Here is a 23,259-nt window from a genome sequence, read left to right on the forward strand (position 1 = left end):
TCATCTTGCGTAGGATATCTATCAAATCCATGCAGTGTCGCAATAGTTAATATTCTTTAGTGAAAATAAATGCAGATAATTATTCCATTTCTAGAATGCTTAAAATGAGCATATCATTTCTATGCATACATTTCCAAGGACGAATGTTTTATAAATCATTGCATCCAAAGTTCGTTATTTATAAAAACGATTTCCTTTATGCCTAAAATGTGTCCACTTCATTCTGAATTTTAGGTAATTACATATTAAAATAAAAGCATGTATAAATGATTAAAATCTCGGAAGAATTTGAGAAATTTCGGAATTACGGTTTCATGTGAATCATCCTTCAAAACTGTAACTGCTCTGAAGGGGGGAAAAACAATTAATGGGATAAATTTAAAGATATTTCATCCATAAAAGTCATACATATTTCATTTTTAGTGTACTGAATATTAAAGAGTTATATTCAGTTCTAATTTTTTCTACTTCATTTGAAGTTTTGCTACTCAATAGGCTGACAGAAAACTATGCGATTTTCATAGATTTGAAAATAATCGTCTGCTAAGAAATTCCTATGCACAGAATTTAAAATTAGGCCAAATTCCTTCTTTTGTGGCATTAATTGTAGATAAATTCTCTATGTGTTTTCGAAGAACTTAGTGTAGATCTCTCTCTTCTTCGAGAAGGAAAATCCTTCTCTTCCTTACAAATTCCATTGCTCAAATAAACGGAATAAAATAAAAACAATTCAATAATAGGCACAATTATTATGACGAAATATATACCAAGCTCACAAAGGATAACCTGATACCAGAATGACAAGTAATATCAAAATAAAGAAAAGAAAAACCTAACAAAATTAAGTAAAGAGCAATAAATAAAATGTAAAGAGAAACCTGAGATAGATTTTCAGGAAATGAGAATCTCTAAAATTAGCATCACTCTTGAGATTACATGCTGCCTAATTTCAAAATTCAAGATGATGTGTTTGCTACTAGCCTCTGCTTTTGAGAATATCGTTGATTTTCCAGAGTTAATCTCGGTTCTTTTGCTTTTATTTATCACACTGATGCTTTGTTTCTTAACTCTTCTTTTAAGCTTCTTAACTCTTCGCTTTCTTCTTTGTTTCTTGAGTCTTGAATTAACTTTACATTTTAGTTTCTTTACATTTTAGTTTCTTTCATTTGTTTACTATTAGGCCTTTGTAAGTTAATTCTCGCTTTTTGTTTAAATCTGTAGGCTTTAGTGAACGCTAGAGTTGTTATTAGTTTTAATGTAATATATTTTCATCTTAAAAAATAACATTTTCGTATCTTGAAGGAAATAAGACCTGTGTTGGGTTCTTTTGAAATCTGTAAAGCCTCTTTAAACCTAATGAAAAACTGTTGCAAGGAATTGGAGTTACACATTATATTATTATTCTTAAATCTATTAAACTATCTTATTATTACTCTTAAATCTCTCCGTTATATTATTACTCTTAAAATACCAAGTAATCAAATTAGCAAAATTAGCAGACTGTCAGACGATTTTTCTTCCCGTTTTCCTTTCAGTTAGAATCATCACTAACTCGGTGATCTGACTGAAAAACTTAACAAAAACAATCTGATGATAGATAAACAGCTTTTAACAAAATTTCCTCAATATGTAATATATTAGTAAAGCAAACTAAATGATGGCTTCTTCTGACTAATCACTCGCGATGGAATCGCGACAAGATAATTGCAGTAGCAGAAAATTTGAAGTAGTATGGTAAGAGTCAGCTTACGCTATTAAACGTTCTCTGACGAATTTACTCAAATCGGAATTATGTTTTAATAATGGTGTATAATAGATAATAGATCGGAACTATATACATGATTTAGAACCACAAATGGCGTTTCTTCATATATCTGCGGTGGGGATGGGCATCACGTGACATCACTAAAGGCCTTTAAGAAAGGGGATGACCAATTTAAAGAAAGAAGAGATTATTACTTAGGAAATTTTTAAAAAATCTAATAATATGAAAAATGAGTCCAACAAATGACTTCTAAGGAGATGGGCCGCATAGGATTTTAATGCACGATCCATTTCTATTATTTATTCCAATGATTCGAATGATTAGAAACGTTTGCAGTGCTTAAGATAAGAGCTCTTTTGAAGAAATCGCTATTAATTGTGTGTAAATATTCCTTCATAGATGTGGACGTTCCTAGTGATAATATTGTAACAAAAAACCATGGAGAATTTTAAATAATGTGTAAGATTTTAATGAATGTGATAAGAGGATTGAGAGATACAATCTTCAATGATCAATGATACTGTAAGGATCCTAAGTTTTACTAACGTTTATTTAATTTTAAATCTTTACTATCACTTCTTATTTTCTACTTCCGTCCAGAATTAAAAGCTTTAACTTATTTATGCAAATTTGTCTTGCTAACGCCAAGTACTTAAGTTGTGGCTTTTTGCCAAGCAAGAGAGAGAGGAAGGAGTTATTAGAAGCAGGCCGCTTGCCATAGTAGTTTTACTCGGTTGCTGGTTGCCTTCAAGGCCAGAGGTTTAATCCTCTTGATAGTTCAAACGTATCGTAGTTTCAGCAGCTCTCTGTACTACATACGGATTTTGTTATATAACGGCCAATCTTGAAGTTATGCACTTGTATATTAATCCAAAGTTAGTTTTAGTTAGAGTTTTAGTTAATATTTATATATTCTTACGTTCAGACCACAAGTGGTTGGTCTCTGTATTCCGAAGTTCCGGAAATCGCTGTAAAGATAGAAAAATAAAGGGTTTCGTATACCCTTCCTGTGTGTATTGTCTACTTCACAATTTATTGAACATAGCTTGAGTAAGCTCCCTGTTCCGAGTCAGGACAGTTCATGTTTCCAAGGCAAGTAAAGAGGAACACAAGTCCTGATAATACGATCTTCTTTTCCTAGGAATATCCAAGGCAAACTGTCGTTCTAGCAAAGGAAGAAGCTTAGTAGTGACCCTCATGGCTTTGTATAAATATGCTTACTCCACGAGAGGCTGGAATTTAATTTGACTATAAATAATCAATAGCTGGGGATACTTTGATCGAAAAGTTTAAGTATTGTATGGATGTTGCATGTACGGTGCATCATGATGATGATTAGTTTGGACATGTAGCATTAACCAGAGTCCTCGAAAGGTTGTACTAAGTCTCTATGGACTTACTTTTATCTTGCATTTTCCCTAAATCGGGATTTTTGTGGACAGAATAAGTTATGATCCTGTCATCGGTTTGATGAACTTTGAAACTAGAAGCTTATTAATATTTCAAACTGATTTGCATTCTGATAGAAGTTGAGGTATATATAGTAGTAGAGGCTATAGAAATATCTGATAGAAGTAGAGGCTATAGAAAATCCAAAATAATAAGCTAACTAACAAAATAATAAGTTAATTAATTCTATCAAATAAATCGAGTTTTAATATATAGATAACGAATTTTAGTTTGATATCATATCCTTTTATATAATTATTATTATTATTTAAAACATTTCACTGTTCGGAAGATAGAAAAGACACTCAGACTTGCCCTCAGTATAAATTCGACATAATACTAGATAAAAATCAGTTTAAATAAAGCGTGATAAATTCTGAGAAGTTTTCTAACTAATGAAATGTAAGCAAATTCCAAATGAAGCTTTCTTTTAATTATATGGATCATATAACGTTTTATCAACGGCCGACAATGCGAGCGTATTTCCTCTTTAGCAAGGGAAAACTCGCTTAATCAAAGGCAGAACATCCTAATAACGAAGTCACAGATCAGTGAGCTAAAGAACGATTACTCAACAAATCGAAAGTAATCTAAATTAGGAAAGACGTGAGTGTTCTCAAAGGATTTCACTCAAGCAAAGATCAAAAGGGCTCGTTACATCAGCCATCTATTTAGAAGGCAAAGTTGGGTTGTAATGTAAGTTTGAGAAATATTACTTTATCTAGAGGTTTGAAATTTCTATGTTATCAGAAGGTTAAGGTAATATAATTATTTATATATATATATATAGAGAGAGAGAGAGAGAGAGATAATTATACACAAAGGTGATCTGCTTTCTGAACGAGCTGTGATAAGCTGTTGAATTGAATGAAGATAACATTATTTGGATATTATTTTTAAAATTCCGTCAAGTGAAAAATGACTTATCCTTTAACTTTACTCAGGAATTTAGGCTGCAGAAATCAAACACATTGGAAAAATCTGCTAATTACCCAAAATCCGCTATGGAACGCTGATTTTATTTATTAAGAATTCTTGATATTATTACCAAGAATTTAGATTAGATGCAAGATTAACAGTGCTGTCTGAAAATAATCTGTTATGGCAGATTAACAGTGCCATCTGAAAATTCATTTTCATATTTATATGCACCAAATGAAAGGTTTTCTTCCAAGCAAAGATAAAAAGTAAAGTGTTTCGTCCTCCTTACCGAGTATCTTCATGATGTAACTACAATCCGAACAGTAATCGAAAAGTCTAGAATTAAGGGGACTCATACACCTTAAACCCCTCATGATCTTCGAATATGTGACTATTGCAAGAATTGGGATATTTTATTTATTTTAAAAGCAATTACTTCCAACTTTTTATAGCTGACTACATCATATAGCTGCCTTGGAAACTAGTAACCAGAAAGTTTGTGTTGCCACAAATATTTTTGTAATTTAACCCTGTTTGTGACAAAATTTTTCGCCATGTTTCCACCTTGCGCGGATGATATTTTAAAAATGGCTAATGGTACATACTTGAAATTGGATGGAATTCTTTATATGGGCACTATATTCCAACTGAACCAACAATCTGATGAATATTTTAATATTGAAAATTTTTATGGACGAAAACATTACAAATTTTTTAATAAAATACATTTTATAAACTCAACTCAAAATAAAATAAAAATTTAACATGAAATTTTTAGAATTTTAGGTTCACAGTAGTTTCCAGATGTTATAAAAGCTATATATTAAATATGGAATTAAATTATGAAGCAGAATATTTTAAACTGTGCGCGCAAGGTGGAAACATGACGAAAAATGTTGTCACAAAGCGGATTAAATAATAAAAGTATTTGTGGCAACACAAACTTTCTGATGACTATTTCAGAAATCAGCTATATTATGTAATCAGCTGCAAAAAGTTGGTAGTAATTGCTTTTAAAATGAATAAGTTATCCCAATTCTTGCAATAGTCACCTATTCGAACATCTTATGGATTTTAAGGTGTATGAGTCCCCTTAAGTCCTGGCATAGCACATTTTTCACGTTTTCTCCTCCGAAATAAAATGCCCAATGGTCTCTACAATGGCACCCGAACTAAAAAGTGGCGGACGATAATTCGTTACCATCATGTTCACAAATGGGCACAGTCCTCTCCAGTCGCTCTGAAAGCAGAGAAGAATGTAATGTTTTTCTCCCTTCTTATTGCGCGCCTTTGTGGTGTAACGGGAAAGCACTTCCGTCTAGAAAGCAGTAGGTCCAGATATCGAGTCTCAATGAGGGCACTGCACAGTTTTCATGTCTCCTGTTCCGAAATGAAATGCCCAGTGGCTTCTATGAGATAAAAAACATCTGATGTGTACACCACATGACATCCCTGTACGGAATATTAAATTATACGCATTTTTTCTTGCATTTTATTTAAACTTATTAGATTGGATTAAACCTATACTTCGCCGACAGCGCATAAACCACAATAGAATAAATGCATTCTTTAAAATTCACTTTGTTTACCATAGCGATACTCTGGCGCTAGGTTTACTTAACAGTATTATATTTCATTCATATTATAACTCAGAATGCACAAAATGTATATCATTTAAAGAATTATCTAATCGTTGCCACATGTTCTATTCAAGTACTATAATAAAGCTAGAACGATGTATAAAAGAAATTAAGCAAATAAAACAAAAAAGAAATAGTTTTTCACAGACGATTGAGTATTTCTCATTGAATTAATTCAGTTCTCACTTCGCGAGAAGGCAAAAATACATAAAAACTCAAAATATCTATATTAAAAATTACGAAGTAAATTTCAAACGCTTATTTCCTCGAAAAAAATCCAGAAAGAATTAAGCATGATTTAATTGGTAGTAATAAATGAACGCGTTATCTTTGTTGTTGCGAAGCTACGTTTCTCTAGATTGGCAACAAATCCACTAGTCTCCTGTTTCAAATGTAAACATCAATGGCCGGCATTAAAACAGGCTTAGCGGCAATTAAACAACTTTAAAATTGCTGATAATTCTAAACATATTGCACACAGATTTACTAAAGGCATAAAATCCTTAACCGGAAGGTAAAAATAACATAATTCAATCATTTTTAAAGAAAAAAATGTACAATTTACAAACATATAAGAGTAAAGAAACTGAGATCCCACTGAGTCGGGTAATAGAGTGGGTTATATATAAATATATTTATATACGTTTGGTGCGGCCGATTGCAACCAAAATACGAGGTGCACATCTACATGTTATAGCAGTCCTATATACAAAATTTCAACGTTCTGAGGCTACTCGTTTTTGAGTTATGCGAGATACGTACGTACGCACGTACGTACATACGTTCGTACAGACGCCACGAAAAATTCTCTTCAGAATTCATTTTAAAGAAGTTTTATAATTTTTTTGAAGGAAAAGAGTATTTTATTCTGTCTTTAGGTACAGATATGACGCAAAAACATCGTTAAATTGCATTCGATAGCGGTCAAAATGGATATTTTTGTTGAAATATGCTGCCTGAAACTTTTCGCGATTACAATACTTCCTTTTTACTTCGTACAAGGAAGTAAAAAGTAAATATAATTTAATGTCTAGGATAAAAACATGAAGATCCATTAACCACATAGGTAGTTAAAGTTAATGCTTGTAGTTTCCTAACCCGAAATGTTTCTGTTTTACAACAGGACAAAAACCGTTTATTTACGTTGACAAAAAGGTGAATATTCTCTCAGTGAGCATACTGGATCTGCAAAAACTAATTGCGATGCATGTTTAAAGGTTGATTATCTACTACTCGAGTATATGTGTTTTCTTATGAACCTAACTACTTAATTGTTCACCTTATAATTCTCATTATTTAGCGAGATTCCACGCATTCGGCGCCACAAGGGAAATAGTCCTTTTTTCAGTGTACGCGTGTTTCCTCTTCATTATTATTCGAGGTAACAGAAACTATTTGTTTTGCCACTAGTGAGAGAGAGGTAAAATTGTTGAAGACTGTCAGCTCGACCTGACTTCATATCCCGGCGAACGAACTGGCTTAAAGGTAGAAGTTTTCGTGTTTTTCCCCATGTGTAATGTAAAAATGAGCAATTTCCTTAAAAAGTTATCCACAAAGGCCTAACCCTCCCCATAGCCAAATAGCCATCTAGTTGCTTTCCCTTAATCAGTTAATTAATAAAATCATACAATCAATCGATCAACATTTATCCTGAGATACGGTTTTGAAATTTATTCATGTCTTAAGACACTCGACGTTAGTGGTGAATGGCTCTGACGTACATTTTTTCCATCGCATAGGAAAAAAAAAAGGTAGTTGAACGGCATGCAATAATGATTAAAGTAAATGGATTGTAGAATTCGACTATACCAAAAAATAAAAAAATGGAGTTATATCTTAACTGTTGCCTGCTTTAACTTAAAATAGATATATTCTTTCGATCTTCTATATCTCTGAATATTGCAACTCATTGCTAACACATGTCATAAATGCAGTCCAAAAGTGTGCTCACAAATAATGATGCATAGCTGGTGGTAAAGCGATTTGCTGTCTATACATTTGTGATAGACATCCGGCCAACCGTCAGCTATTGTTACAAACGGTCAATCAGGCTCAAATGATGTTTCCGAAGGAAACTTCTGAAAGGAAATGCATACTATGATTGTATAAATTCAAATTCTTCGAAAGAGACCCTTGCTCACAACTACTTAGGATGCTGATTGATAATAATCGGTAGAGCTTGCAAGAGCTATGGAAACCTAGAAATATGTTATATATGGCAGCTGCTTTTGGTAATTTGCGACGAAGTGCGTAATCGGTGTGTTGTAAACTGCACGACATTTTCCCTAACGGCAATCCTCAAAGCAATTTCCATGTTGGAATTGGTCATCCGTTGCTCTGAGAATGCCCTTAAATTTTTTAACATGAAAATTCTTTTTTGTGATAAAAAAATTTTTCTATTTGATATGGAAACTAAGATTTTGCTACAACACAAATAAAACTGTTATTTCAATTCAGAAACGTCCTGTTGATTTCTTACAATCAATTATTATTACAAATTACGCAAAACAATTTCAGACTCACCAGAATTGAGCTATAAAACTAGATGGTCGCTCAATCAGTTTCGAAGATGTTCGTCTTGAAAGTATTGGTATTGTCGTTTCCATCAGAATCACCTAGTACTGGTGTATAAGAGACGTCTAGGATCGAATAGTTGGTTTATTTTGCTTATGCGTTTTACTATTTAATTGTAAATTCCTGTAATCATGTAAAATACATGAAGTTAGGTTAGGCTAATTGATTAAGGCAAAGCAACACGAAGGGCTATCTGCCTATAGGTAAGGATGTTTCCTTGGAGGACATTTTAACGGTAACTAGCTCGTATCGACGTTACACATGGCGAGACGAAAACCAACCATGCATCAGCTAGTTTGTTCGCCGGTAGTCGATACCAGGGCGAACTACCAGTGTTCAGCAACCTTACCCCTCGGTTGCCAGTAAAATTCACAAGGAGTAACTATCTAATGGCAGGAATGACTTCATGGAGATTTTTCTCAGGAAAATTGGCTCAAACTTATGTCACCCTTTGCTAAAGCTACAAAAACTGCCGTGCATTTGAGGAATTCGAACCGGATCAAACTACCACTGCTCAGCGCTCCTATTCAAAAGGGTGTGGGTGTGGGTGATTATGGCAAAGCCTCGAGGGCTATCTACCTAAGGGAATGGATGCATTCGTGGAGGACTTTCTAAGGGAAACTGGCTCGTATACACTAGTGATGAGTCGGTATTACCGAACCGGGTATTTTGTAACGGGTACTGAAAATCGGTACATCCAAGTACTTCAGTTACGAAATCGGTACTTTTCGGTATTCGTTACTTCTGTACCGAAACGGGTACTTTTCGGTATTCGTTACTTCTGTACCGAAACAGGTACTTTTCGGTATTCGTTACTTCTGTACCGAAGCGGGCACTTTTCTGTATTCGTTACTTCTGTACCGAAACGGGCACTTTTCGGTATTCGTTACTTCTGTACCGAAACGGGTACTTTTCGGTATTCGTTACTTCTGTACCGAAACGGGTGCTTTTCGGTATTCGCTACTTTGTAACGAAAATATGCGTCTCTTCTCGGTATTTCGGTATTCGTTACTGGAGGATCGATGAGGGTTCAGCTCACTTCGGTTTTGGTACGAGGACAGTAGTATCTGGTTGTATTTGCGAAATGGTGATATGCTCTACTTGTGTCCATGAATGGCCTGCTCCTCAGACACTTCCGTAGTTGACATGTTTTCTGATATTCAAAATCTTACTCCGTACAGATAAAATCAAACACGTGGTGACGTGGCAGAGTTCTTCAGTGCGCAAAATCGTTAGCTGCGTATTTCGGTAGTCCAAATCGTTACTAGGGTACTTCGGTACTCCAAACCATTACTAGGGTACTCCGGTACATCAAACCGTTACTAGGGTACTCCGGTACAGCAAACCGTTACTCCGGTATTTCATTACTTCGGTACTCCAAATCGTTACTTGGGTACTCGGTACTTGAAATCGGTTTTCGGTACTTTTCAAAGTAACGGTTACTTGAGTAACGGGTATTTTGTACCGGGTACTTGTCTGTACCCGTTACTCTCGTACCGGGTACAAGAAAGTACCGAAGTTTCCCATCACTAGTATACACGTTACACATGGGGAAAACCACGAAAACGCCCATGCAGCCAGCCCGTTCGCGGGATTCGAACCTCGGACAGAACTACCAGTATTCAGTGACTTTACCGCTCGACCGCTGGTGGGCCCCCTATCCAAAAGGACTTTGATAGGCCGTAAGATACTGGTTTGGGCTGGATTTCTAGCATGCTTTTACATGTAGATAAGGTAATCAAAACAATTCAAGTGTTACTCTTCGAAATCGGGTCTATCACTTTGCAGTCACCATCTTTCTTAACCACTGAGTAACCAACCATTGTCAATGGTTTCAACCTCAGAAAAATTTCAGGTATAGTTTTTAGATTGTTTTTTAATATTCGGTGTCTGGAAACTGAAGAAATCCGTAATGCCGTCGATTCGAACCTTAGACCTCCCGAATACGCGTCCCGCGAGGACACCACGATGACATGCGGAAAGGAAGGAAAAAATACCTTACAAGCATACATGATAATTTTATTTTCACGCAGTTTATTTCATTTTCTTCTGAAGCTTAGTAAATCTTTGGTTTCACAGGAAAGGAATTGTTTTTTATTTCAACACAGAAACATTCTTATGATTTCTTATTATCATTTAATTTTAATCTTGAGGAAAAGTAAATCATGTTTTATTACTTTTTTCTAGGGATACGGCAGGACAAGAGAGGTTTCGCACTTTAACGACAGCATACTACAGAGGAGCCATGGTAAGCATCCATTTTCAAGCTTTCCAGCCAATGGCAGACATTTCCAGTAAATGCAGTAAATATAAAAATTACCTGAAGTGATTCGATAGGCTTCAACACCTATCCCGTGAAAATTAATCTGCGTTGACAGGTAGTTTCTACTGGTTTTAAGAGAAAGGATTTATTTCAGTCCAGAGTTCGAGTTTCATGTTGATACTGTAACGATATCGGATTTAAATTTCAGTAACAGGATACTTATTTACTATTAACTTTGACAGGGATAATAAGCCCCTAATAACTTAAAGTTTTCTTATTTTATTAAAATTATTAGTACCTAGTTTATGCAAGCTAATTATGAATAATGTGTTTCAGGGCATTCTTGTGATGTACGATGTAACCAACATGGATTCCTTTAATCATCTTTCATACTGGTTCAGAAATGTAGAAGAGGTAATAAATATTTTTGTTATAAATTACTTAGCTTACATATTAATTTTAACACCTGTTTAATATTCAAAGGGAGAAAGGTATGTTATCCAGTGATTTATTCAGCGCCAGTAACGCATTTTCCCAAATACAAGACGATTTTTGCAATTAAAACAGATTTCTGCAAACCTATGTGACTTATAAATTCCGAAGATCATTTAAAAAAATATACTAAGGAAATATATAACTTCGCCCTTAAATTTAGCGCTCAAATTGCGACAACAAAGCTGTATCACAATTCACAATTCTTCAATTGCACAAAAATAAATAAATAAATAAAAAAACACAGCATAAATGATTGAAATTCTTCACTTCTTTCCAGCAGACGATATCCAAATCATGCGGTTCTAACTATGAGACGCGCTCAAAATTCGAAGAAAAGCTGTATCACAATTCACAGTTCTTCAGTTGTAAAAAACAGACACAACTTGCACTTAAAAAAGTTTTTTCTCTTCCATTGGAATTATTTTCCTTTTGGGTACACCCATCCTGACGACTCCTTGTGATGTATCAGCTTTAGTCGTAGCTTAAATAATCAGACGATAAGTTTAAAAAACAGGATCCATTTATTATTATTCAGGAGAAATAGCAGTTACAAAATTCAAGTCTCCGGAGTAAATAAAAAAGAATTACTAATAACTTTTTGTATGAAGTTTACTGCATTGTTACATTAAAGAAAAGGCCCTATATTCCTTTTGACTTTTAGTTTGTTTACAATATTTTATTTTGACTACTTGTTCATATAGAACACTTATTTTGATAATAATAATTTTACACAATAATTTTATTTGTAAATGTAAATGTAAATACTCATGCGTATATGTAAACATATACGCATGGGTTACAGCTTATTTTTTAATATAAAAGAAGTAATAGATGTTACAGAAAAAAATTGATGACATAGCAAATTATTTATATTAATTATGAAATTTATATTATGAAACAGAATAACTGGCATTAGTTATTTCTAAGAAACAGTATAGCTTCGGCAAGATCTTCTTTGTTGGAGACCCATAGATCCAATTTGATAAACTTCAGAGCTAAGAAGAGTCTTTCCACACTAACTTTAGTAGGAGGAAGAGCTGTTACTGTTAGGGCTTTACTTTTTTTAACTTTTCAGGATATAATTTTATAAGTTCTAAAAGAGGTATCTTGCAAGCGCGATCATATTTCTCTATTTCTTCAAAGGCCGTGTAGAAATCTTGCTTGTATGTTTTCATTTCTATATCTAAAGGCTCTTGGTTTTTTATTTTCATTTGCTTTGTCTTAGCCTTTTCAATATTATCCAAAAATATTTCTTAAAATCCAATTCGTCACTAGAAGAGGATGATAGAGACTCAATTTCAATGTCTGCAGTTTGACTGTCCGGATTCAAATTCACCAATTGTTCTGAGAATAATTTCATTATTTATGAAAGTTCATAGATGACTTTCTTTGCCTTTTTAATTTGTTCATTATCCAAGAAAATTCGGTGTTTCGGATCTACGTATATTGAACCCATCAGGATCTCTTATCTCAACTAGTTTCTCTTTTCTTTATTGAAGAAATGATTCCTTCTGCAATAAACCCTCCATTTCAGAAAGAACAAACATCCCATTCTTCCATTCTCGCCTCCTGTCAATTCTTCAGATTGCAGCTTTTTTGTGGCTATATACGGTGTAGAAAGAAGAGTTTCCAATTCTGCAAGATCATTCCACAGTCTTTCTGTTAGTGAAACATTAGGATTATCTGCTTCTTCTAAAAAAGTTCTTAATTCTAAAAGCTCTTCAATATGTGCTTCCTTATCGCGTTGCTTGATAAATAATTGCTCCTTTTCCTGCTCGCTTCCTAAGAATGGCATCAATTTCGTGAGTTCTTGCTGCTATTGCTGCTTATCTAAATTTACCAGTAAGATTTGTAACTAAATTAATCAGTTTAATTGCTGATGGCAAATATCACATCCATCCTTATATTTATTTATTAATAGGTTAATAAAATAGCAAATAACTATTTATTAATGTATACAGTTCATAAATAAAAATAATAACTCAGCTTGTCATTAATTTTCTTCAATTCCTTTTAATTCCATTTCAAATTCAAACTGTCCAACAAAAACTGGAGTGGGAGTCGACCTGTTTTTAGCGACTCCAGATCCGACTCCTTTTACCCCAAAATCTCCCCAATTCCGACTCCATGACTCTGACTCCACAGCCTTGCTTAAATTCGGGTTTTTGTTATTATTACACCACGCTCTTAGTGTATGCATTTAATAACTATTTAATACATCATATCAAGCTCTATGCAGAATGCATTTTATTATGCCTTATTAGTTTACTGTTAACCCTATGCTGGCTGAGAAGAGTCGCTAAATAGATGTGCTAAGGAAACTTTAGAACAAGGATGTCAAACTCGCGGCCCGCGGGCAGCATGCGGCCCACAACAAATATTTTTGCGGCCCGGTCAATATATTGGCAAATAATAATATATAATAATAAAATAACATATCGACGAAGAAAAAAATGAAATGTTTACTGCTAAGTAATTAACGATAATTTATTCAGTGTTGTTAGATTACTCACAGCGAGCTGACACACTCACTACTTAAATTACAAATGCGTGTGAATAGCTTGCGTTCAGCTACCTTCGGCTTTTGGGGGACACGTGCACTCAGAACTTGTACGCATCCCCCGATAGCCGAATGTGGCCGAACCTCATGGTCTCAGTTTTCCAATCATAGTTTTGTACGATATATTGCTTTATTATTTTTGCGGCACGCCTATTTTTTTTTTTTTTTTTTTTTTTTTTTTTTCGGCCCGCCTAAAGTTAAACCTTGTTTGTTTGGCCCAAGTGTACCTATGAGTTTGACATCCCTGCTTTAGAAGATTAAAATATATATTTTCAAATTTTTATTAGTTCTCAAGCATAATAATTTTTCGGAAATCTGCATTCACTTGTACCGCAAATACATGCAAATTTTTATATGGGATAGGTTATAGTGTGGGTGGTATTTACGTATTAACGCAACCATCTTGCGGCAATTTGGCGATTTTTTACAGATGTAAAGGCAGAAGTTACTTATCGAATGCAAGCTGGTGGTTTTCGCGCCCTTTTAAAGAAAGATTCCCGAACTATCGATCGGTAAACATCATCAGGATATGAAAAGAAAATATACTTTAGCAGTTTAAAGTACGAATTTTATTTAATAAATAAAGATTACATGCTACATTAAAAAAATAAAACACTTACATTCTTAAGCAAACCTTTCTACATTTTTCTTTGTCTGTTCTTCTCCCGAAGAACACAGTTATCTATTTTCGCTTAAAAGAGCATCATCAGAAAGTTGTGGAGAATGGACGACTTTCAAACCGAGGAAATAGCGGCTATCTACGAAACGCATTCTCTTTAGAAAGTTTTTAAAAAAAAACTCTGTATTTCTGCTGAATTTTGCAGAAATTTTATCGCAGTTTCTTCTTTTACTGGTAAATTTTACAAGCTCTTACTTTAAAACTAAATTTAATGCAAAAAATATCAAGATTTGATTTAAAAAAAAAAAAAAAAAAAAAAAAAAAACGTTGGAACTTGGAATACAACAACAACCCCCCCCCAAAAAAAAAATGGCATACGAAAATAGCGGCATTGTTTGACTGAAGAATTGTTATGCGCATGATTGCCAGAGTTTGGCACATTCTGAAAATTTGGCGACTTCTTTTAGCGACTTCTATTAAGGTGGTTGCGTTAATACGTAAGTAACGTGCGGGTTGGTCTTTTGACTTATTAACAATTATTTGAAGTAAGTGATGTAATCTGATAGACTGAGTAACTCCGAGCTCAAACCCCTCCCAAATAAATGTTTAGAATTTTCTAACGCAGATCGGTAAATGTCCCTGCTAGATCCAGTTGTTAAGATGTGTGTGCACTTCTTGGCAAAGGTATCCGCGGCCTTTTTACCATATATTCCACAAGAAGTTAGCCGTAAATTTTTATTCCTTCTGACAAAACTTTGCCAAAAATTTACCACGAAAAATCGAATATAATGATATACCCCGGATGAATTACAGACATTCACCTTTTTAAGTGCAGCCAGAATAGAAACACTACTCAAATGTGTAATGCGAATATGTGCCAATTTTCCTCAGAAACTCCTCCACGAAGGCCTTCGCAAATAACTCTTGTGCTCCTTGCCATATTCAAATAACCTAACCTAACTCAATATTCAAATTAGGGACAAGTAATTCAAAGTGTTCATATGCTTCTCATTTTAGAGATTCTTAAGTAATCTGAAAATATTCTAGGGGCTTGTTCCTGCGGGCATTCTTTTAAAATCGATGGGTTAAATTTCTTAAAAGTTTAAAGCTTATCGGCTTTTTAAGCATTTTCGCTTTTTTTTTTTTTTTTTTTTTTTTTAATTTTTGTTTCGTTTATATAATAGCAAAGATTATAGCGTCTTCGTGTATTCTTAGGGAACATACACTCTTAAACCCTATGTCGAAGACTAGGTAGCGAATTCTCGCTATGTCTTTAAGAATAAATACTGTAGATGAAAGGTTTAAATAACCTTTTTACTTAAATCTAATTTAAAACAGATGCACAAACTTTGTGCTCTCAAATCACCACCACTTGTATGGCTACGTAACGGAAAATAAGAATGTAACAATCACTAACAAATTAATGACAGGCTCCTTTAGCTTAAACTAACGCTAAACCGACTGCACACAGCAACGCCGAGCCGAGGAATATCAATATAAACAATGGGTGTCTAAAGTGCGGCTCAAAAGTCTTTAAAATGCGGACCAAACGCAAATTATGAAAGTATTTAAGTTTAAACATTTTTTTAAATAAATGTTTCAATTTGATTCATTTATAATAGATTAGTTGGCATTTATTTTAAAATAAAAATTTAAATAAAAACATCTTAGTATGTCGTGATGCTGTTGCAACTCAATCTAACTCATGTCGTGGTGCTATGTTGAATGTCAACTGCAAATTGACATTCAACTGAAAGAAAAATTTTAAAATGTTTCCTTACTGGAATTTTTATAAAGATTACCTACCCCTCGATAAATATTCTAATTTTTACAATCATGCTTTATTAATGTCTTCAACTTTTTTGGCACCTATATTTGGGAACAATTATTTCCAAGAAAGAAGCATATAAAAAACAAAAATAGGGCAAAGATCACTGACAAACATCTTTCAAATGCGTTAAGAATTACAACCTCGTCTATTGAACCCGATATCGATTTGCTTGCTCCACAAAAGCAAATTCATCCATCTCATTACTTTGAATTTTTTCCATCTTTATGGAATCCAAACTAAATGAAACAAAAATTTTACAAATTAATAATAAATATGTACCTATACATATCTAATTCAAATTAAAAAATTAATCATAAAAAGAAGTTAATTTATTTTAATAAAGCAACATAGAGCTCATTTTTATTTCAATTTGTTTAAAAATATTGTATGTGTGGGCCCGCAATTTTTTTTTCTTTCCAATGCGGCCCCACAATTTTTTTCCCTTTGCAATGCAGCCCTCAAACGATCATAGTTTAGACACCCATGGTATAAACTGGAAGGTGTCAAACACCTAAATAGAGAGCTAATTTTAATCTCGCAGCATAAGCATCGGAACTAAGTCCGCTATTACTCTACTGAACTTTTGAAACCAGATTAAATACTGCTTAAACACGTTTAAAATTTACATCTACGTCACACAAAATTAACATTCCTCCGGCAGGAAACTGAAATCAGGAGAAACAGGAAAGTCAAACTAAAAATAACTGGTTAGCATAAAGTAAAACCTTACAAGATAAACGATTCTTTACAAGGTAGACAATATTTATTATTAAAAATAATTTTATTAATTAATATAATGCCACAAATATTCATAAAAATTATCAACTAGTCATGTTATAATTTAACATATAGGGCGGTCATAAAAAAAAAACTTCCTCCTTTAGAGCTAAACTCCGCTAAAGCAATCGGAATAAAATTTCAGATATTGTTATTTGAAGGTGTCCGCTCGAGCTTCTGAGGATTTAAAGCAACAGAACTCTCACAATTGAGGTTACATTGGAAAATAATCAGGATTTTCGAATAGCGAGACCAACGTTTTTCCTGCGCAAATTGATCAGCGGATTAAAAAAACCATAAATGGCATAAGAACAATGAAAATTGCCGGCGTAAAACATTTATAAAGAAGAGCATTGCAAAGAACCAATGACAGCTTCAGAGAGGAAAGGGGGAAAATCTTTTAGGGAATTACAACTTTTTTATTTGAATTTCAAGTTTTCAATGGGCACAAAGTTTAAAATAGAGTCATCTCTCATAACTTTGCAGTTAGATGGCCATCACTATCCCCCTACTTCATTTCGATGAATGTATAGTTCTGAAATCTAAGGTGTACACAATAAATCCACGATATTTATCAGAAATTAAAGATGATATAAAATGTGAAGTTGTATAGATTCCTCCTCGGATGTTACGTTTATATTGTTGTCAACAATCTCCCGTGTGCAATGCGTGTTGGTCTGCGAAGATGGGCACGTTGAGAACTTGTAATTCCAATAAAAGTCTTTTCCCTCGCCTTTTCTGGTGTTGCCATTCGTCCTTTACAATACCCTTCTTTGCAAATGTTTTAAGCTAGCAATTTTCGTCATACACGCATCGTTCCTACGCCATTTATTGTTTCTCAGCACGTTGATCAGGAAAAAGCCCGTGTTGCCATTCGAAAATTTCGAAATTTTTTTTCATTGAAACCATAATAGTGAGAGTTCTCTTGTTTTAAATCCTCATAATCTTGAATATATACCTTCAAATAACAATATCTGAAATTTTATTTCGATTGGTTGAACGAATAAGTCGCTAAGTTCCTAGTTTGGGGAATACTCTTCTTTGCAAATGTTTTAAGCTAGCAATTTTCGTCATACATGCATCGTTCCTACGCCATTTATTGTTTCCCAGCACGCTGATCAGGAAAAAAGCCGGTGTTGCCATTCGAAAATTTGGAAATTTTTTTCATTGAAACCATAATAGTGAGAGTTCTCTTGTTTAAAATCCTCAGAATCTTGAATATATACCTTCAAATAACAATATCTGAAATTTCATTTCGATTGGTTGAGCGGATAAGTCGCTAAGTTCCTAGATTGGGAAAGTTTTTTATGACCAGCTGTATCTTAAATTACACATTCAGAAAAATAGCTAAAACAGAATAAAGCTTAGAATTAGTGTACTTATTGCCTATCGTGAAACTGATTGCTTATCGTTCAGCTTTTTAAGCAAGTTAAAGTTTATAATTTGAAGGATAATTACATATCAGTAAACACTTAATTAGATAAATTATATTTTATATCATAAATTAAACATAAATTAGATTTTATATCATATCCAATAACAGCCCTCTAAAGTGCCTGTTTGTGAAGTTGAATGCAAGATAAATTAAGGTTCTTATTTAAAATTAAGGTAAAAAAATTAAGTTGGTCCTAAATATGTTTTGGGTGTGAAGAAGAAGAGGAGTCTCTAATCTGATAGCTCTCGAGATCTACAGAGTTTTATTCCTAAAAATCTACAGGAATGTAAGATTGTTTTTCCTAATTATTTTTTAATTTTGCGTTAACCTATTTCTCTTCGTACTTGACTGACGTGAGCGGAAGTCCTTATTTTCTGGCATTCACAATACTTATATAATAGTCATATGGATGTTAAACATGTGATAGAGTAACTCAGTATTACATTACTTAGTTCTGCAAAAATTTTGGAAAGACTGTACTAAGAATTTTTAAATGTCAAAAATTAGGTTTTCAGGATTGATTTCTAAATTTGCGTAATGTAAATGCATGTCTATATGTTTCAGTTACTCTGTTTGTTCTGAATAACGTACTTCAACATTTTCAAGCACGTAGCAGCTTATCTTTCGTGTTTCATTCCAGAATGCCTCACCGGATGTTGTGAAAGTTTTAGTAGGAAATAAATGCGATAGTTCTAATTTACGAGTAGTTGACACGGACCAAGGCAGGAAGGTAATTCTTCTTTGCAAATTTTATAAGCTGCATTTTTAATTTGCTTATTAGACTACGAATGAAATTCATACATACAGAGATTAAATGTTACCTTATATTTTCTTGGTACTACTTTGGTAGACGGTTGCACGGATTTTTGGCGATTTACGTTGGCGCAATTGTTGGCGCGATTTTTACAAACGTCAGCCACCTTGAAAAACGCTGTTTTTACGCATAGTAACGCATTCGAAACTTAAAAAATAAATAAATAAATAAATATTGTTAAAAGTAATGGATTAATTTTTTATTGAAAATGTCATTTTTTAAGATGGCAGGCAAGTGTAAATAAATACATTTACTATGAGTATAAAATACTAAAGTAAGGTTATTATTACTTTCATATAGCAAAGAAGAGAATAAAAACACCACTATAAAAACATTGTGCCAACGTTTAATTAGATTAAAATATTACTGAAATTGAATATCGAATTAAAACCCATCATACCAACATTTAAAAGAATTAGAATATTATTAAATTCAAATACTTTAAAATACGTTATATAGAATATAATTAACATTAAAACATATGGGCAATATTTATCTCAGCAATTTTTGAAAATAGTGTATCAAATTTTTTTAACAAAAATTGAAGTATACAATTATAAAATAAAAGGAAAATATGTACTTACATTTTTTAAGTCATTTAACATGTTGTTTATTGATAAGTACCACAAAAAATCGGAATCATAATTTAGATAACATCTTTGAAGGAATTCGAAGATATGAATTAAATTTTAAAACAATTAATGCACAAATTGTCAGTAACCAATCAGGGAGCTGATTACAGCTCGTTAATGCACAAATATTCTATAACCAATCAGAGAGCTTATTACATCACGCCTAGAATTAAAATTATTTAAAAATTCATACATAATAAAATCATTTTTTAAAAAAATGCAAAATTAAATTGTATTTTAATATTTAACAGCCATAAATAATGTTTAAAACATTAGATTAAATTTATACATATTAAAACCAATTATTTGTAAAGTAAGGTGACGTCATTGATTACATCATCCACAACATAAAATTTCATAAAATATGATAAACAATAAAATTTTTATTTCAAATAAAAATGCAAAATTAAATTGATTTTTAATATTTAGAAGCTATAAATAATATTTAAAACACAGAATTTATGCACAATAAAACACATTATTTTTTAAATATAATGACAACAAAGTATCGGTTACCATAAATAACTTATCCAGCAATGGGTTTACCATAAGTTGTATTACTCGCCAAAAGAAAATCGCCAAAAAATCGCTAAAAATCGCCAAAATCCGTGCACTCGTCTACCAAAGTAGCACCATTTTTATTCAGGTCTTAAACTTTTATATGTTATTCCATTTCAGTAATTCAAACGAAGTAGCTGTTGTAAAACATCTCAGAGCAGGCTTAGTACTGCTTTTGTTCTCAATCATTTTGAATGACAATGTTCATTTTTTTCTCTTCTGGTGCAGATTGCAGAAAGCTGTGATGTTCCTTTTTTTGAGTGCAGCTGTAAAGAAGATGTCAATATAGATGAAATTTTTATGACTGTAGCGCGCATGATCAGGGAACAAAGAGAAAGACGGGTAAGTTACTATCTTTCGCTTACAACAGTGAATCTATATAAATGGCTTATACGTTTCAAAATTCATAGCGAATACTTGAAACCGCAGATAAGTGCGGCTGTTGTTTTAACCATTATATTTGTTAACAAACAGGAGCTTTTCTCAATCTACGATAAACTTTCTCAATCTACGAAGAATTTAAACTAACAGCATACACCAGACTGTAGCTGAAAATCGCAAAATGGCAAATTACACAAGTCTATCAATTTTTTCTCTCAAGACTGGCATGAAATTTATGAAATTTACAGTTATCCTATCTACAGACATTCCTCTCTAGTTTTAACAGCAAAAGAAGGACTTAAAGCACTATGACTGTAGTGCTTCTTACAAGCATACATTCAAACGTAAAATAGCTGTGCAGGTATCGGCAGATTCATCTATCTATGTTAGTATCAACATTATTCATTTGATTTTCAGTTAATGCGATCACGATTATCCAAATTCTAATACTTTGAATTATTAAACTTTTCCTCCATTAATATTATAGAGTAATTTTAAAATATAAATATAGTGGTATAAATACATCCGCTAAAAACTGCTTTCGAAGGGGACAAGAGTAACATAGTCCTCAGAATATTCTAATTCATAAAAGTGGTGGCCCTCTAGCGGCCGAGCGGTAAAGACGCTGAACACTGGTAGTTTGGTCCGACGTTCGAATCCCGCGAGCGGCCTGGCTGCATGGGCGTTTTCATGGTTTTCCCCATATGTAACGTGTATACGAGTCAGTTTCCCTTACAAAGTCCTCCACGAAGGCATCCCACCCTTTAGGCAGATAGCCCTCGTGTGCTTTGTCATAACTGAATAATCCAATTCAATCCATAAAAGTGGTCCCTTCTTGAAAAAAAGTTTGAAAAGCCCTGATATACTATGTTTTCCGGGCATATAAGTCGCTCTGAGATTTTGTGTAAATAAGCATTAGGTTTAAGCATATTTAGTGTATAATTCCATTCTTCCTGTGCAGTATTTAGGAAGTTTTGTATGAATGAAAAATTTATCCAAGAAAAAAAGATTAACGAGAAAATTATCCACATATCTCGAAAACAGGTAAGTGTCAAAACAAGTCAGAATGAAGATGTGAATTTTAAGATAATCGATAAAATAGGTAAATCGCTCAGCGCATCTTCCTAACTGTTTGAGATTTCATTCCGACCCAAATTTAAATATTTTAAGAATATAACATACGCCACGTGATGTGATAGCGGTTAATCTTATCATTCGGATACTGTTATCAAATTGCCCAAATCACGCCCCTTTATATACGAAAACTTATTGTGATAAATAATTCAGTTAACGTTATAAAAATGCTACAGAACGAATTTTCAAACCGAAATAATTTTTCCAAATGAGTCAAAATTAATTTTAAAAATTGCCAGATGACTGAAAAATATCAACAAGTAAGAGCTTACGTCTTTAGTCAATCATTTAAAATTAAGCAAAATAGTGGCCTTTTGTTTAGTTTGGCAAAGAGTTCTAATAACTCTATTGATTTCGAGAACGATCACACACAAGTCTGTCTTCTTCAGACAGAAGAAGATAACACAAGATACCTGCCACGCGCAATCTGAAAGAAATACAAGCACATCATGCAACAAACTTCCTGAAGAATGTAAGGATGAAATAGGCGAATTCCCCTGTAAATGCTGATACAATGAACGCTCACAGAGTATTAAGATCAGGGAAGTAACGTCTGTCAAATAATTTCATGAAACATTAGATACAGTTCATAAATGAAATTTTGCATAACGCTTGAAGACAAACCACATTAATAACTACTTTTTTCATTGTTAACAATGAAAAATACCGTGAAAATAAGTATATACGTGGCTCTACTTATATTAAATTGGTTAAATTCTGTTGTTGATTTGAGGAATATTTTTTAACATCGTTTAATGTTATCATTCGGTTTATATTAACAAAATGGCAGGGGGTAAACTTGATGAATTAAGTAGCGTCTACTTTACTATTAGTTGGTGTAGTCCATTTATGGAAAGAAAAGATGTGTTGATATAACAGTGGCAGAGTATGAAAATGAAATAAATGAGCATTTCAATTTTAGATGACAAAACTGTCTTTAAATATGGACTATCTCTCCCTTTAGGCAGATAACCCTCGAGGCTTTGCCATAATCACACACACACATAACTAACTATACTTAAAATTTCTTCTAGTTTACACATTCCTGTTACTCTTGTACTTTGCTGAAAACGTCTACTCGACTACCCCATCTACCTACTGAGCAGACGGAAGAAAGCATTTATTGTTAATTTATGCTTCATTCTTGAACTGACCCACCAGCGGCCGAGCGGTAACGTCGCTGAACACTGGTAGTTCGGTCCGAGGTTCGAGTCCCGCTAACGGGCTGGCTGCATGAGTGTTTTCGTGGTTTTCCCCATGTGTAACGTGTATACGAGCCAGTTTCACTTAGAAAGTCGTCCACGAAGGCATCCCTCCCTTAGGACAGATAGCCCTCGAGTGCTTTGCCGTAATCTAATAAACCAACCAAATCATTCTTGAACTTCATATGTTCCCATTTTAATATACTCAG

General features: G+C 33.4%; 1 protein-coding gene across 1 annotated transcript in view; it reads left to right on the forward strand.

Moving 5' to 3' along the window:
* LOC118191422 (ras-related protein Rab-8A-like) overlaps window positions 1-23,259 on the forward strand; it is a 62,611-nt gene that overhangs the window by 34,040 nt on the left and 5,312 nt on the right. Inside the window, exons 3-6 of the mRNA XM_035362224.2 lie at window positions 10,537-10,597; window positions 10,949-11,026; window positions 18,970-19,059; window positions 20,562-20,675. Of these exons, the coding sequence (XP_035218115.1) occupies window positions 10,537-10,597; window positions 10,949-11,026; window positions 18,970-19,059; window positions 20,562-20,675 (343 nt within the window). The remainder of the gene's footprint in view (window positions 1-10,536; window positions 10,598-10,948; window positions 11,027-18,969; window positions 19,060-20,561; window positions 20,676-23,259) is intronic.

The sequence above is a fragment of the Stegodyphus dumicola genome, chromosome 5 (genome assembly GCF_044657685.1).
Source record: "Stegodyphus dumicola isolate Sdum_Otavi_A_Nest chromosome 5, ASM4465768v1".
NCBI lineage: Eukaryota > Metazoa > Arthropoda > Arachnida > Araneae > Eresidae > Stegodyphus > Stegodyphus dumicola.